At 39.4% G+C, this 17199-nt stretch overlaps 1 protein-coding gene across 7 annotated transcripts in view; it reads left to right on the top strand.

Moving 5' to 3' along the window:
* Positions 1-17199, top strand: part of LOC116463561 (luc7-like protein 3) — a 33225-nt gene that overhangs the window by 12390 nt on the left and 3636 nt on the right. For 5 of the 7 annotated variants that reach the window (XR_004246715.2, XM_032146720.2, XM_032146717.2 and 2 more), the window contains exons 2-9: positions 5074-5140; positions 8437-8476; positions 9231-9375; positions 9783-9857; positions 11846-11950; positions 12741-12902; positions 13812-14095; positions 14637-14797. Coding sequence is in view for 6 of the 7 variants with exons in the window: in XM_032146720.2 (XP_032002611.1) it covers positions 5074-5140; positions 8437-8476; positions 9231-9375; positions 9783-9857; positions 11846-11950; positions 12741-12902; positions 13812-14095; positions 14637-14797 (1039 nt within the window). In the remaining variant the exon portion in view is untranslated. Of the gene's footprint in view, positions 1-5073; positions 5141-5503; positions 5598-6253; positions 6317-8436; positions 8477-9230; positions 9376-9782; positions 9858-11845; positions 11951-12740; positions 12903-13811; positions 14096-14636; positions 14798-17199 lie in introns of those variants that run through there. The other 2 variants (XM_058434719.1, XM_058434718.1) reach the window with 2 other exon arrangements.

The raw sequence follows: 17199 nt of genomic DNA on the forward strand, positions 1-17199 counted from the left end.
CTGGATTGGGGAAATGGATTCTAGTCTGGATTCTGTAGATATAGCTGGATGCCGTCAGGGCAGGTCATGTGGTCTCTAATGGGGTGATTGGACTAGATTAGGTAGCTTCTGGTTAGCCCACAGACAGGCATGTGTTATTTGGTATACACAGTGCCTAAAAACATTTAAAATAATAATGTGCAGCGGACAGGTCTACGGAAACCTACCCCCAAAGTCTGAAGAAGCTGAGAGGCCAAAGAGGCTGACAAATCCAGTTTCTTGGAAACATGTAATAGGGACCTACGAACAGAAGGCAGGTCTGTGTCTTGGGCAGCTGCTGGTGGCAAGACGATGTCATCTCCCCAGACCCAGGGCTATATACCATAGCGAAAGGGTATCTGTGCTTCAGAAGGCATGTGTAGGATAATTACTTATGGGCAGGATTTATGTTAAGTACAAAATCATCAAAATTGTTTTGACCTAAGGGCAGGATTTACAGTAAGTACATGTTCTTAACACAAGGAACAGTAGATAAAATAGAAGTCTTAGGGGCATTCCTGGAATTGGAGTTAATCGGAAGTCAGCCTGGCACTTTAACACCCAAGATGGAGTTGCTTTAGCTTTTACGTAGGCTAACACCTTTTTCTTCCAGTTTAGCAAATGTATACAGTTTAATCTTTACAATCCCACTATAAGAAATTTATTACCTCCTTATTTATTTAATTGAGTCTTGCCCTTTTCACCCAGGCTGAAGTGCAGTGGCATGATCACCACTCACTGCAGTGTCAACCTCCTGAGCTCCAAGGACCCTTCCACCCTGGCCACCCAAGTAGCTGGGACTACAGGTGTGTGACACCATACCTGGTTAATTTTTTTCATTCTTTTTTTTTTTTAGAGACAAGGTCTCACTAGATTGCCCAGGCTAGGCTCACATGATCCTCCTGCTTTGGCCTCCTGAAGTGCTGGGATTACAGGCATAAGCCACTGGGCCCAGCTTATCTCCTTTTTTAATACTATGAAGAAACCAAGGCGGAATTACGACATCTGGTTCTTTTTTTTTTTTCTTTTTTAGACAGGTTGCGTTCTGTCGCCCTAGCTGGAGTGCAGCGTTGTGATCACAGCACACTGCCACCTCCACCTCCGAGGCTCAAGCAATCCTCCCATCTCAACCTCCCAAAGTGCTGGGATTACAGGCACGAGCCCTGGTTCTTTAGCAGATAAGCAACGGCGAAGATTCATTGTGCCATGTTGCAGTGTACCTATTTCACATGCTTGAGAGTCAGGAGGGACTGTAGAGATATGTTTATTCATTTTTGTTTTTGTTTTTAATGGGGAACGTTTCTGAGGATCATAGACATTGTGTCTTGCCTACCTTAAACTTAGGAAACACTTAAATTGGTCATGAGGCCGTTAGAAGTCCTATTGAAAACAATAAAATTAATCTTTAGATAGAACAATCTCAAACCCTAGAATATATTACTGTAAAAATGGGAAATAGAAGTGAAATGTTTGTAAGTAAAAATAAAATTCACAGTAAAACTTTCTTTTTTTTTTTTTTTTTTTTGAGACGGAGTCTCGCTCTATCACCCGGTGGTGCGATCTCTGCTCACTGCAAGCTCCACCTCCTGGGTTCACGCCATTCTCCTGCCTCAGCCTCCCAAGTAGCTGGGACTACAGGCGGCCGCTACCATGCCCGGCTAATTTTTTGTATTTTTAGTAGAGATGGGGTTTCACCGTGTTAGCCAGGATGATCTCAATCTCCTGAACTCGTGATCCGCCTGCTTCAGCCTTCCAGAGTGCTGGGATTACAGGCGTGAGCCACCGTGCGCAGCCAATTCACAGTAATAGTAAGACTTTTCATGTCTGTGAGGATGGCACACAAAATTTAGTTTTTTAATTATTTTATAACCATACAGTTTATGGCTATAAATAATAGCAGATCCTGGCAATAACTTTTACTAAATATAGTTGTGTGAAATTTTCGAGTCTTCAAAACAGGGTTAATATAATTGAAAGGTTAGGTCACAGTAAAAGTGGCATAATTGTTGCCACATCCTCCCTCCCCCAAATAAAAGAAACTCTCAATGTTTATAAAAGTTGAGTATTGGCATTGGTATTTTACTGTGATGCATTTAAAGTGAACACAAAGTTGAACAAAATGGATGTTTTAAGAATTAGAAAAACATATGGCATCACAAGCACTGGAACTTCAGAAATAATTTTTAAAAACATTAGCTTTAGATAGCATATAGTCTTTTAAAAATAAACTATTTGTGACAACAATGTTTAAGTTACAAAGAATAATCTTTTTTAAAACTTTCTTTTTTTTTTTTGGGACGGAGTTTCTCTCTTGCTGCCCAGGCCAGAGTGCAATGGCCTAATCTCGGCTCACCGCAACCTCCGCCTCCCAGGTTCAAGCAGTTCTCCTGCCTCAGCCTCCCGAGTAGTTGGGATTATAGGCATGCGCCACCATGCCTGGCTGATTTTGTATTTTCAGTGGAGACGGGGTTTCTCCATGTTGGTCACACTGGTCTCAAACTCCCGACCTCAGGTGATCCTCCTGCCTTGGCCTCCCAAAGTGCTGGGATTACAGGTATGAGCCACTGCACCCAGCCTTTAAAACTTTTATTATGTTCTTAGAGACGAGTTGTCACTTAATGTTGCCAGGGCCTGGAGTACAGTGGCTGTTCACAGGTGTGGTCCTAGCACACTACAGCCTCAAACTCCTCAAACACTACAGGCTCAACTAGTCTTCCCGCCTTAGCCTCCCAAGTAGCTGGCACTACAGGCCTGCACCACTGTGCCCAGCTGCAAAGAATAATCTTAAAAATCAAGTATAATAACTTAAAAAGCAAAGCAGTAGAAAGATACTAAGACATAAAGCTGTATCAGAGTAATATTGGCATAAAACTAGTGGCTTGCCTAGCTTAAACTTATGGAACAATAGTCTTAAATTGGTCATGAGGCCATTAGAAGTCCTATTGAAAACAAAATCAATCTTTAGAAAGAATCGTCTCCAAAACCCTAGAATGTATTATTGTAAAAATGGGAAATGTAAATGAAATGTTTATAAGTAAAGATAAAATTCACAGTAATAGTAAAACTTTCATGTCTGAGTGCGGTGAGGCCTGTAATCCCTAGCACTTTGGGAGGCCGAGGCAGGTGGATCACCTAAGGTTGGGAGTTCGAGACCAGCCTGACCAACATGGAGAAACCCCGTCTCTACTAAAAATTCAAAATTAGCCGGGCGTGGTGGCACATGCCTGTAATCCCAGCTACTCAGGAGGCCGAGGCAGGAGAATTGCCTGAGCCCGGGAGGCAGAGGTTGCGGTGAGCCAAGATCATACCATTGCACTCCAGCCAGGGCAACAGGAGTGAAACTCTGTCTCAAAAAAAGAAAAAAGAAAGAAAAAACAAAAAACTTTCATGTCTGTGAGGTTGTTTAAACATGAATATTTAGATATGTTTTATGACTTTAATCCTGGATGCAGCTTATGGAACCACATTGCTTCTAATGAGTATAAAGCCTTTGAGGAAAAAAAAACGCCTATTTCAGTTTTAGCACCCAGTCCTGTCTAGAAAGAACTTTCAGGTTTAAATTTAACACTGCCTTTTTTTCCTTTCCCTTTTCCTTTTCGTTTTCCTTTTGCCTTTCCTTTTCCTTTTTCTTTTTTTTTTTTGAGACAGGTTGTGATTGTGTTGCCCAGGCTGGAGTGCAGTAAATAGCACGATCATGGCTAGCTGCACCCTCGACCTCCTAGGCTCAAGCGATCCTTCTGCCTCAGCCTCCTGGGTAGCTGGGACTGTGCCACCATGCCTTGGCTACTTTTTGTATTTTTTATAGACATGGGGTTTTGCCATGTTGCCCAGGCCGGTCTCAAATTCCTGGGCTAAAGTTATCCTCCTGCCTTGGCCTCCTAATGTGTTGGGATTACAGGTGTGAGCCACCATACCTGACCAACACTGCCTTTTCTTTCATGTGTTATAGTTGTGCATTAATAATCTTCCCAGAGCTGGACACAGTGGTTCACACCTATAATCCCTGCATGTTGGGGGGCCAAGACGGGCGAATCACTTGAGGTCAAGAGTTCGAGACCAGCCTGACCAACATGGTGAAACCCTGTCTGTACTAAAAATACAAAAACTAGCTGGGCATGGTGGCGCATACCTGTAATTCCAGCTACTTTGGAGGCTGAGGCAGAATAATTACTTGAATCTGGGAGGCAGAGCTTGCAGTGGGCTGAGATGGCACCACTGCGCTCCATCCTGGGCAACAGAGTGAGTGAGACTGTTTCAAAAAAATACATAGTGATAATCCACCTAGTAACAGTGAAGTTTTGTGTGAAGGAAAGGTGATATTTTGGAATTTTGATTTACATGGTTTGGTTTTTAGTGTTATAAAATTAAATTTGGGATAGAGCAGTTTTGGAATATATCTGAAGGAGTTACAGAAGTACCAGTGGGAGAGAATTAAACATTGGTTTTATGTTAATAGTTTTTCCCCATACTGTGGGAACCCGCCAAGAGAATTGCTTGGAGCCAGGAGTTTGAGACCAACCTGGGCAATGTAGCAAGTCCCTATCTTTCCAAAATATTTTTAAAAATTTGCGAGGCATGGTGCTTGCACCTGTAGTTGTAGTTTACTTGGGAGGCTGATGGGTTAAGGATCTTCTAAGCAAAAAGATGGAGCTGAATTGCTTTAAATGAGTGTTATCTGTGATTTAGATGGTTATTTCCAAATCGTAACTATGAAAGAGATGAAATGATAAGAACAGCGTAAAGAGTTTTTAAAAATATGAAAATTGTCCTTTATTTTGGGATGTCTTTCTCATATTTGTTTTTGCTACTGGGGGGTCAGCAGGTGATGATTAAAAATAGATAAAATACTAGTAATACGAGTATTGCAGATTTTTTCTTTTATCGAAATTCAGGAGTCTGAAAATCACTAATTTACCTAATATGATTCAACAAATTCTTATATTGGTTGAAACATACATACCTCAAGAGAAATGAGAAAATAGTTATTTGGCACCCTTCTCCAATACAGTTTTAAAACCAAGCAATTTTTAAAGTACCTTTGTTTTTCTTTACTAGGTTTGTAAATATTATCTCTGTGGTTTTTGTCCTGCGGAATTGTTCACAAATACACGTTCTGATCTTGGTAAGTGAATTTTCTGTGTAACTTTTATCAAATTTATGATATCTAAGATGTTGAATAGGAGTGGTGAAAGGAAAAAAACTGATTCTTTATAATTCTGTAAAGTTTTTTCTTAAAGATTTGCTAATAAGTAATTTCTTACTTGGTTTAGATATTTGAATGTATTAATAAATGTCAGTCTGATTAAACGTGGTGGCTTAATTAAACATACATGTCTATTTCCACTCCCTCCCAAAACTCCACTTAAATGAAAACATTTTTAAAAAGATGTATATGGAAGAGGAGATAACGTTAGAGGTGTCAGCAGATTTTTGGAAGATGACAAGTGGATGGAGGAGTAGCAGCAAACGCAACAGAGCAGAGCAACCTGTACCCTAAAAGCCTGCAGAAGGGGATACTAAACAGAAGCGAGTGTTTGATCAGCAGAACCCTGGACAGGCTCAGGATTTGGAGGCACCAGGTACCACAGAAGGCAGGGTTGAGTCATGGGGCTGAAAATGAGAGAGATTAGTCTGTAGTCTAGCTCAGGGTTTCTCAGCCTTGACATTGTTGACATTTTGAGCCAGTTTTGGAGGGGGCTTTTCATGCATTGTGGGATGTTTAGCAACATCTCTGGCCTTTACCCACTAGATAACCAGTAGCACCCCCTGTTGTGACACCCCAAAATGTCTTCAGACATTGCCAGATGTCCCCCAGGATGCAAAATTGCCACTAGTGTAGGTGGTCCTGTGCATCTGTTGATCTTACTCTCCTCCCCGTAGACCCCAGGAGAAGAGAGGGTTATTTTCTGGAGAAATTGGACTAGAGAGACTAGTTTATCTGAACCACAAAATAGAAAAAAAAATTGACTATTTCCTCAGTTCTCTCAAGGATGGTACATAACCAGGATCATTCTGGATACATAAAAGAAGTCAATTCATTATGTACAATGTTTGCCTTAGAGCATTAGGAGCGTATTAAGGTAGCACCAGTCTAGATCTTGAGATTTCAGACACAGCATGGGCAGTAGTAAGTTAAAAAAAGAATGTAAAAGAGAGCAAATGAATCTGTATTTTTATTGGTGGGGCTCTCCTCTGCCCTGTTCCTGGAAGGATACAGCCAGATGTTTTTCCCCAGGCAGAAGAAAAGAGGATTCTTCTCTAGAGAAAGTGAACAGTTCCTGAGAAGTGATCTCTACAGGTACTGACCCTTGGGGAATCTCTTAAAAGAAAGTCTTACTGCCTGATTTTCCTATGATAAAGCCCATTCATGAGCTGACAAACCCTGCCTAATCCCTACTAACTTCCAGTCAGATTTTGGAAGTGTCTTTAAAAAATTAGTTGCTTGCCAAGGATCACCAGCCAGACGTTCGAAGAAAGCCTTCAACACAAGAGATTAACAAAACCAACAGAGAAAGAAGAATTTAGTGGAATTGGAGATAATGGGGAAAGCAGAAGAGAGATTCTTCAAAATCTTAAGAAATTTAGTATCTTCAGAGACATATGAGAAGACACTATTCTTCAGCAATAATAGGATGCCATAAAGAGGGAACTTGTGGAAAAAGTTTGAAAAACATTTTTTGAAAAACAGCTCTTAGAATTAAAACTGGAGAAATAGAACTAAAATCACTGGAAAGATTTGAAAATAAAATTAAGGAAATTTACTGGAATGTTGGGCAGTATGACAGAAAGATTTTTTAAAAACTTAAGAACTGTACTACCAGCTTAATAGTTGTGGACAGAATAAAAGCAGAGGGAATTGCTTTAAGATAAAAAATTTGCGGTACTAAAGGACATTCATCTTTAGGTTGAGCAGGCCCTACAAGTGATCAGGACAGTGAATGAAAAAGATCCATACCTAGGCATACCCTGTGAAATTTTAGAACATGGGGGTGGTGGGGGTGGGTGTAGGTCACAGAATTATGAATCAGAATGGCCTAAGACTGGTCAGTAACAACGGGGGAAGTTGAAGACATTGGAGAAACATCGTCAGGGTGCTGAGTGAAAATGTGTCTGCCAAGCTTAGCTATATAGCCAAACATCAACATATGAGGGGAGAAAAAGACATTTTCAGATATACAGGGTCTCAACAGATTTATCTCCCATGGACCTTTTTTCAGGAGACTCCACCAAAACATGTCCATAAACAAGAAAGAGGAAAGAAAAAACGAGATCCAGTAATTCTCATCTACTACAGAGCAGAAAAGGAATTCATCAGGACAGTAATTCTATAGTGAGCTTAGAAAATAAGTATCCCAGATTGAAGTAAGGCAGAAGGCCCATGGAAGAAAATGAAACTGATGATCTTATATATTTAGAGTCATATGTGAAATTAGTATTGAGATAGTTTCTATAGCTGAGTTGAAGTGTTTGAGAAGAATTTGAAAATATAGAGAAAAAACTAGGCTCACACCTGTAATCCCAGCACTTTTGGAGGCAAAGGAGGGCAGATCACTCGAGGTTAGGAGTTTCAAGAACAGCTTGGCCAACAGGGTGAAATCCTATCTGTACTAAAAATAAAAAAAAATTACCCAGGCATGGTGGTGGGTGCCTGTAATCCTAGCTACTTGGGAGGTTGAGGCAGGAGAATCCCTTGAACCTGGTAGGCGGAAGTTGCGGTGAGCCAAAATTTCGCCGGTGCACTCCGGCCTGGGCGACAGAGCAAGACTCTATCTCAAAACAAAACAAAACAACAACAAAAAACATCAGAAGTGTCTCATAATGCACCTTTGTTTGGCCTGACAGTGAATAGTACTTGCATAATATGAACACTTAAGTGTTTATTTATCCAAAAATTTTAATGTCTAGGATTGATAAATAGCAAAATAAGCATAGAATTTTAAAAGGTGGAGGTAAATTCGAGAAGAAATGGAGAAGAGTTAAGATAATTGCTTTTTAGAGGTGGGAAGAAGTAGGAGTTAGGTACTAGTCTAGTGCTATTTGACTTTATATACAGATTTGAAAATAATAAAGTCAGCAATGGTTCAGTTCAGTGCTCTGCCCCCATCAGTTTTCTTTAGCGATGGCAATAAGGAACAATTTCCTTTCACCTTCCCTCCCTTTCTCCCTCCCTCCCTTCTCTTTTAACCATATATGATTGCTATCCATTATATTGACTTTGAAGACTGAGCATATCAATTTTATACCCTATTTGGTTATGATGCTTCATGATTCAGTAGGATCAATTTAGGTGGCTACAAACTACTCAGTGATAAAGTGAATCCTTTTTCTTTTTAAAAAGAAAAATAACTTTTTTTTTGGCAAGAAAAGGTTGCTTGCTAATAATCACAGATAATTTATACAATTATATTTCTCCCCCAGGTCCATGTGAAAAAATTCATGATGAAAATCTACGAAAACAGTAAGTTATTTTGCTTGTCACTTCCCCCCCAGTTATTAGTTGGTTTCAGAGGGACAAGGGTTGAGGAATAATTGGAATTAAATGTAAAATGAGTGTCTGAGAGAAGTCCAGTCACTCGCTGGGGATAGGAAGAAAGTTCTGTAGCTTCACTAATGATACTGATAGCTACCACATGAGTTTACCCTGTATGTCAAACTTTTTTTTCTATAGCTCATTTGCTTTTTTTTTTTTAAATGAGTCTCACTGTGTCGCCCAGGCTGGAGTGCAGTGGTATGATCTGAGCTTACTGCAACCTCCGCCTCCCAGGTTCAAGGGATTCTTCTGCCTCAAACTCCTGAGTAGCTGGGATTACAGGCGCACGCCACCATCCCTGGCTAATATTTTGTATTTTTAGTAGACACAGGGTTTCACCATGTTGGCCAGGCTGGTCTCAAACTGCTGACCTCAAGTGATCTACCCACCTCGGCCTCCCAAAGTGCTGGGATTACAGGCATGAGCCACCACGCCCAGCCCCGATTTTATTCATGAGACTTGTCCTAGGTCCAGGGTCATAGATCCAGTACAGTGGTAAAGCTAGAGGTTAAACCCCTGTGTAAAGCTCTATGATGAGGGGCAATCAGAAAGTCATTTCAAATACACCTGGTTTACCCTGCAGCCTAAATGCAGTCGTCGTTGAGGCTAGTTAAGATAGAATATTTGAGTTGTAATGGCTGAAGATTTGGAAATTTGTACTTGTTTATTTTCATGTTACCAGGTATGAGAAGAGCTCTCGTTTCATGAAAGTTGGCTATGAGAGAGATTTTTTGCGATACTTACAGAGCTTACTTGCAGAAGTAGAACGTAGGATCAGACGCGGCCATGCTCGTTTGGCATTATCTCAAAACCAGCAGTCTTCTGGGGTAAGTGAAATCAGCTCAGTCTTTGTAAAGGGTCCTTGTTTTCTGGAGATTCAGAGACCTCCCTAGTATTTTTGAAACTTGTCTTCTGTTCATTACTTTGTTCTTTTAAAATGATATGAAACTTACAAGGCATTCATTTTTTTTTCCAGTCTTTATTAGCAGACATAACATTGATTTTGCTAACCATAAGGTTTTTCTTTCTTTTTTCTTGAGGCCAAGATTTTTCTCTTAAATAGTAGTAACTGACAACATGTGATTGACCAACAGAAGTTGAGGATAATTGAATCACTATCCTTTCAATTAAGCATTTTAATTATTAAATAGAAATATTATGTATGGTATGTGCAAGTTTGCATGTTTATCTTTGTTTTCAACTTGTTGGTAATATGTTTTATTGTCTTCAACAGGCCGCTGGCCCAACAGGCAAAAATGAAGAAAAAATTCAGGTTCTAACAGACAAAATTGATGTACTTCTGCAACAGGTGAGAATTGTGTGCATTAATGTCAGGAAATAATTTGAAACAGGCATGTAACCGGCAAAAATATAAGGATGGGCCAAGCATGGTAACTCGTGTATAATCCCAGCACTTTGGGAGGCCGAGGCCGGAGGATTGCTTTTCAGCCCAAGAATTTGAGACCAGTCTGGGCAACAAAGTGAGACCCGGTCTCTACAAAAATTAGGCAGGGTGATGGCGTGTACCTGTGGTCCCCGCTACACTGGAGGCTGAGTTAGGAGAATTGCTTAAGGCTGCAAGGGCGAGGCTGCAGTGAGACGTGTCTGTGCCACTGCACTCCAGCCTGGGCAACAGAGTGAGACCTTGTCTTGTGTGTGTGTGTGTGTGTGTACATGTACATTTGTATGTATCTAAAAGGATAGCGAATATGAAAAGATGCTCAACACTATTAGTTGTTAGGGAAATACCGATTAAAACTACAATCAGATACCTATTAGACACCTATTAGAATAGCTAAAATTAAACTGATCATACCAGCTATTGGCAAGGATGTGAGCCAACTGGAACTGGGGTATAATATTGCACAACCACTTCGGAAAAAATAGTCTCATTTTTTTCTTTCATATTCCTGCAGATCGTATTGGAGTCTGTTTTGTTGTTGTTGTTACTGTTCTTTTAAGACAGTCTTGCTTTGTCACCCATTCTGGAGTGCAGTGGCGCGATCTCAGCTCACTGCAACCTCTGCCTCCCAGGTTCAAATGATTCTCCTGCCTCAGCCTCGCAAGTAGCTAGGATTACAGGTGTGCGCCACCATCCCTGGCTGATTGTTGTATTTTTAATAGAAATGGGGTTTCACTGTGCTGGCTAAGCTGGTCTCAAATTCCTGACCTCAAGTAATCCACCCACCTTGGCCTCCCAAAGTGTTGAGATTACAGGTGTAAGCCACTGTGCCTGGCCCTGGAGTCTGTTGCTTAAAAAGTTAAAAATGTACCATGAGCCATTCTATTCCCAAATATTTATCCAAGAGAAATGAAAACATATGTCTACACAAAGATTTATACTCCAGTGTTCGTGAGTGCTATATTCATAATGGCACAAAAAAATAAAAACCCAGACTGGAATCAATTAAAATACCCATCAGCAGGTGAGTGGATAATTAAATCATGATGTATCTATATGGTGGAATACCTATCAGTAATAAAAAGGAATTAGCCACATAAGACAATATGGATGGATCTTAAAATAATTAGGCTGAGTGAAAGAAGGCAGACAAAAAAGGAATATAGACTCTATGACTCTATATAAAATTTTAGAAAATGCATATTTACCTATAGTGACAGAAAGCAGATCTGTGGTTGCCTAGGGATTGTGTTTGGAATTCAGGCTGGAGGAGGTGCTGAAAAGAGTGGGTGGCTCACACCTGTAATCCCAGCACTTTGGGAGGATTGCTTGAGCTCAGCAGTTCAAAACCAGCCTGGGCAACATAGTGAGATGCTGCCTCTCCTTTTTTTTTTTTTTTTTTAAAAAAAAAACAGTCTCACGTCATCATCCAGGCTGGAGTGCAGTGGCATGATCTTGGCTCACCGCAACCTCCACCTCCTGGGTTCAAGCAGTTCTCCTGCCTCAGTCTCCCCAGTAGCTGGGATTACAGGTGCCCGCCACCATGCTTGGCTAATTTTTTTTTTTTTGTATTTTTAGTAGAGATGGAGTTTCAACATGTTGGCCAGGCAGGTCTTGAACTCATGACCTCAGGTGATCTGCCCACCTTGGCCTCGCAAAGTGCTTGGATTACAGGCATGAGCCATCACGTCCGGCCGAAAGTGCATTTTTCTTAACACATCAGTTATACTTTATTGAAGTATAAAAAAAACTAGGATAAATTAAACCCAAAGAGGCTTTTGTAAATAAAACTAAACAAAAAAGATGGAAAACAACCACTAATGAACCATGGGGAAAAAAGACAATAGTTGGGTTTGAAAGAAATCTTAACTGTTTTTTCCCCCCACTCTTCTAAGATTGAAGAATTAGGGTCTGAAGGAAAAGTAGAAGAAGCCCAGGGGATGATGAAATTAGTTGAGCAATTAAAAGAAGAGAGAGAACTACTAAGGTCCACAACCTCCGTGAGTAAACCTTATTTCACATTATCTCACCTGTCCGTTAACAGTAGGAACTCATTTTTATTTGAGAACCTTTGAAAACTGATGTTCTAAACTTAGAGTCAGCACAATTTGTAGGCCACAAGATCTGTGGCAACTGCTAAGCTCTGCCTGTGTGCAGTATGCAAGCAACTTTAGGTGGTACAAGAAACAAACGGGTGTGGTTGTATCCCAATAAATTTTCATATGAGCCTGGTTTTATTTTCATTTTTGTTGTAGCAAATTACTCAGTACTTACTAACATCTTTGTTAAAAATTAATACACCCTTAAAATATCTAACTCTTTTAAGTGGAGAATAGAATATACGTGTTTCAGATACTGTTGATTGCAGAATATAATTGGTCATTGGTTCCTCCATATTGAATAGGATATGTTCAGATTATAGTCAATGTGCTTAGTTCCTTAATTAGTTTTGTATATGGACATCATATCCCTTGAACCTAAGCAAGGAATGAATTCATATTAAAATAGGTGGCTTTCTGAAAGGTGATTTAAATTTTGAAAGGTAATGTGGGTGTTGAACATTGAACAGTGGGTCTCAACATTTTTTTCTGGATGATTCAGTAAGTTAGTTGCTGTTACCTTAAACATCCCTCTCTAAAAGTTGACCACATGTAGCCCAATATTACTGATTTGGGGAAATGGAAAAGAGCAATTTACACACATTAGAAATCTTTTCTAAATGTTGAGTACTTTCCTGGGATTTGTTTCTCTTCCTCAGATGTTCTTACAATAACTGATTTATCATTTTAGACAATTGAAAGCTTTGCTGCACAAGAAAAACAAATGGAAGTTTGTGAAGTGTGTGGAGCCTTTTTAATAGTAGGAGATGCCCAGTCCCGGGTAGATGACCATTTGATGGGAAAACAACACATGGGCTATGCCAAAATTAAAGCTACTGTAGAAGAATTAAAAGTAAGTTCTTTTGTTTGTTTGTTTGTTTGTTTTGAGGCAGATTCTTGCTCTGTCACCTGGAGTGCAGTGACTCGATCTCAGCTCACTGCCACCTCCACCTCCCAGGTTTAAGCAATTCTCATGCCTCAGCCTCCTGAGTAGCTGGGAGTACAGGCATGTGCCACCATGCCTGGCTAATTTTTTTTGTTTGTTTTGTTTTTGAGACAGTCTTGCTTTGTCACCCAGGCTGGAGTACAGTGGCGTGATCTCGGCTCACCGCAACCTCCACCTCTGGGGTTCAAGCAATTCTTGTGCCTCAGCTTCCCAAGTAGCTGGGATTACAGGCACACACTACCAGGCCCGGCTGATTTTTGTATTTTTTTAATAGAGACGGGGTTTTTTCCTGTTGGCCAGGCTGGTCTTGAACTCCTGCCTCAGGTGATCCGTCCTCGTCAGCTTCCCAAAGTGCTGAGCCACTGCACTTGGCCAGCGTAAGTTTCTTCTAAAGATACATTTTAGCTATTTAAAAAAATCTATTTTAGCTATAGCTACAGCTTTTAGCTATCACTAGCTATAGATAAAAATAACTATTTTAATATGGCTTAAATAGAGATATGACCCTCTCATTGATATTTTCCTATGTTTAATTATTTTTGAAGCATTGTGAGTTCTGTGAAATTTTGCTGTTTATCGAACTATGAAAGCACTTGATTTTCTTAACTCTTGAGTGCCAGAAATTTGGGAAGAATATTCCTGAGGATTTAGACAAATAATGATACCTTGTGTATATACATGGTGTTGGAATGTCTCCATATCCCTTAAGGGCATCATTTCCATAAGTTGGTCTACAGGTAACTTCACATTAGTTGACCATTGTTTAACAATGCTTTAAAGTTACATTTGCATAAGAATCCAACTGGATTTTTCTAGGAAAAGTTAAGGAAAAGAACCGAAGAACCTGATCGTGATGAGCGTCTAAAAAAGGAGAAGCAAGAAAGAGAAGAAAGAGAAAAAGAACGGGAGAGAGAAAGGGAAGAAAGAGAAAGGAAAAGACGAAGGGAAGAGGAAGAAAGAGAAAAAGAAAGGGCTCGTGACAGAGAAAGAAGAAAGAGAAGTCGTTCACGAAGTAGACACTCGAGCCGAACATCAGACAGAAGATGCAGCAGGTCTCGGGACCACAAAAGGTCACGAAGTAGAGAAAGAAGGCGAAGCAGGTATATATAAAACACCTAAGACTGATGTCCAGCTCATAATGAGTGTGCAATAACAGTAATAATTTACTAGTATTATTCCTTGGAATGGTACTTGGGAAGCTCTTAAACATCTTTAAGTGATAGGATGGGTTGTGAGAGCGCAATCAGTGAATAAAATAGTTCCATCTTCAGGGCAACTTCTGTGCTATTTCCCACCTGTCTAGGAAATTTCACACAATCTTTTTACAAAGTTAGAGTACCTGATGGTCTCTTAAGTGCTTGTCGTACTGATTCCGAGAAATAAAATATGAAATCAGCCATACTGTTTTAATTATAATTACAAATTGAAGAAGAGTCTTAAAGAGCACAACGATAACCATCTTAGCACTATTGGAGATGAATTTAGAAAGATTTTCCATAATTTTTAGTTCTTAAGATTTCTAATGTAAATATGTTTTAGAGGGTAAGTTTTGCTTAGTCTTGTTAATTAATAGCATCTACTTCAAGGCCTTTACTTATCGTAATACTGGCTGAAGTTGCCTTTTGGTTTTAAATTATTAAGAAGTAGAGATCGACGAAGAAGCAGAAGCCATGATCGATCAGAAAGAAAACATAGATCTCGAAGTCGGGATCGAAGAAGATCAAAAAGCCGGGACCGAAAGTCATATAAGCACAGGAGCAAAAGTCGGGACAGAGAACAAGATAGAAAATCCAAGGAGAAAGGTTAGTTTGTATGCGAATTCAGTTCATTAAGAAACTGTTTTCACACCCTAATCGCCCCACTCACTTTTCTCCAGACACAGGCAAAGATCCATTTCATACATACTCCTTTTCACTTTGAGGAACACTGTTCAGTAGGAGACAGGCATTCTTGGCATTCTTTCCCCCTCTCTTACTTAGGTTTGTGAAAATGACAGTTTATCTCGTGTTTTCTTAGATGTTAAACAACATCTTTCAGTTGATAACCTGAAGGTTTTTCATGTAGATTCTTTTAAGTATTACATTACCTTTCAGGGTTATTAGGCGTAGGATTTATCATATTACCTTGGTTATTGGCTACTTTTTTTTTTTTTTACACACTGCAGTGTTTCATAATATGTCTTACGAAGTGAGTGTACATTGTTGCATTAGTCTTCATTTGTAGCATTCATTTAAGTTAGTAATTAACATCTAAGTCCCTAGAAGTTGAATTGCTTACATGTGTCTTACCCATGTTTTCAATGGGATCAACATGCTCTTTCCCCTCTACTTTTTCTTTTTCTTTTTTTTTTTGTGTGTGTGGCATCCCAGTAGCTGATTTACTGTGCTGTTGGCACTATTAATGGACTTTTTAATTTTGTGTGGTATGTTTTCACAAGAATATTCTCATCTAACTTAGCCTTTATTGGAAGGTAATTCTGTTAACCATCAGGGTCTCCTGTTTGAGTTTTGTGTTCTTCTATTTTGTATTTTTTAAATAAAAGATATAAAATATCTTTTATTTTGTATTGAATGAGCTGTTGTGCCTTGCATGGTTTTAGGAATGAGAGAAGGGTCCTATTTCTGATTTTCTCAGCTCTCCTTGTTTCATTTCATTCTACCTGTCTCCGTGTTTAATCACCAGCATAATATATGTGCTGCTATTAAGGTTTATTATACTAGTCTTTTATGTGTTATTATATCCTTTAATAGAACTGTCCTGGTTTTTTGTTTTCGTTTTTCTTCTAGACTCAGCTAGAACTAGCAGCACAAACCATGGACATATTTTTTGGTCTCTACTTTTATTAAAATATGCACACACTCTTTTTCTGAAATATTTAACATATATTGGCTTTTACTGTAATGTGGGAAAGTGTTGAAAACTTTTGTCTTACTGCCAGATGTGCTAGTGTTTGCCATTGAAGTTGAGAACTTGCTTCTGTGATTCAAAAGGCAGTTGCTACAAAGGGTTAACTGATTTAACATTAGATTTAAGAATGTTTTACCCAATCTTTTTGCAAGACTTTCTGTGTAATGTATTTTTGGGATGAGAAGTCAACTCTTAAGAGCCAGGTATGACTATCAGGTCAAATTAATAATATTTGTTTTGAGAAAGTTTTTGGTTTTACATTTCCTATTGTTAGCTTTAGTTGCTCTATTCTGTGTTACAATTTGTGCCACTTAAAATTGTTGGGTTGGTTCGTAGGGATAAAAGCTAGCTAGCCTTCATAACTACTTGAAGTCAGAGTTGAGTAGTAAATGACACTGGCCTGACTAAAAACAGGCATATTTGTGTAATTTCTGGATAGAGCAAAAAGATGTCCAGAGTTGCTTACCTTTAATCCTAAAATTGTAGTGATGATGACATGAAATTTAGTAAAACTTTTTATTGTTTTTTTTTTTGTTTGTTTGTTTGTTTTCCCAGACAGGGTCTCAGTGTCACCCAGGCTGAGTGCAGTGGCACGATCACGGCTCACTGCAGCCTCTACCTCCCCGGCCCAGGTGATCCTCTCACCTCAGCCTCCTGGGTGGCTGGGACTGTAGGTGCATACTACCATGCTTGGCTAATTTTTTTTTTTTTTTTTTTTTTGGGTAGAGATGGGGTTTTGCCATGTTGTCCAGTGTGATCGTGATCTCGATCTCCTGGGTTCAAGCAATCCTCCTGCCTCAGTCTCCTAAAGTGCTGGAGTTACAGGTGTAAGCCACCATGCCTGGCCCCTAGTAAAACTTTTCTTTAAGCAGAATAAGCTGAGTTATGTTTAGATTAGCAACAGACAGGGATTTTCCATGTGTGAGACTTGGTGCAAAGAGAGAAGATACCAAGAAAACTGTATCAGGTTTGTCTCCCATGATTGGGTATGCTATGACAGAGGTAAACATTGGAATCTCTTTTAGAAGTGATATAATTTATTGGCATTTTGAAAATGCTATGTAAAAATAATTAAAAATCAGTGTGCAGATGAGTGAATTAAAAAAATGTAAAAAAAAAAAAATAATACAGAAAAGAAACTACCATGTAGCCATCCAGGCACTCTTATAAATGACTGAAGATCTGGACTTTGGGACCAGGTGTGAGCCACAGTGGGCATTTATTAATGGCAAATGAGAAAGAGCAAGTTTATTACTCCAGGTGCTATGATAGAAGCAGTTTATCTCACTCCACAAAT

This window comes from Hylobates moloch, unplaced genomic scaffold (genome assembly GCF_009828535.3).
Source record: "Hylobates moloch isolate HMO894 unplaced genomic scaffold, HMol_V3 SCAFFOLD_41, whole genome shotgun sequence".
In the NCBI taxonomy this organism is placed as follows: Eukaryota; Metazoa; Chordata; class Mammalia; order Primates; family Hylobatidae; genus Hylobates; species Hylobates moloch.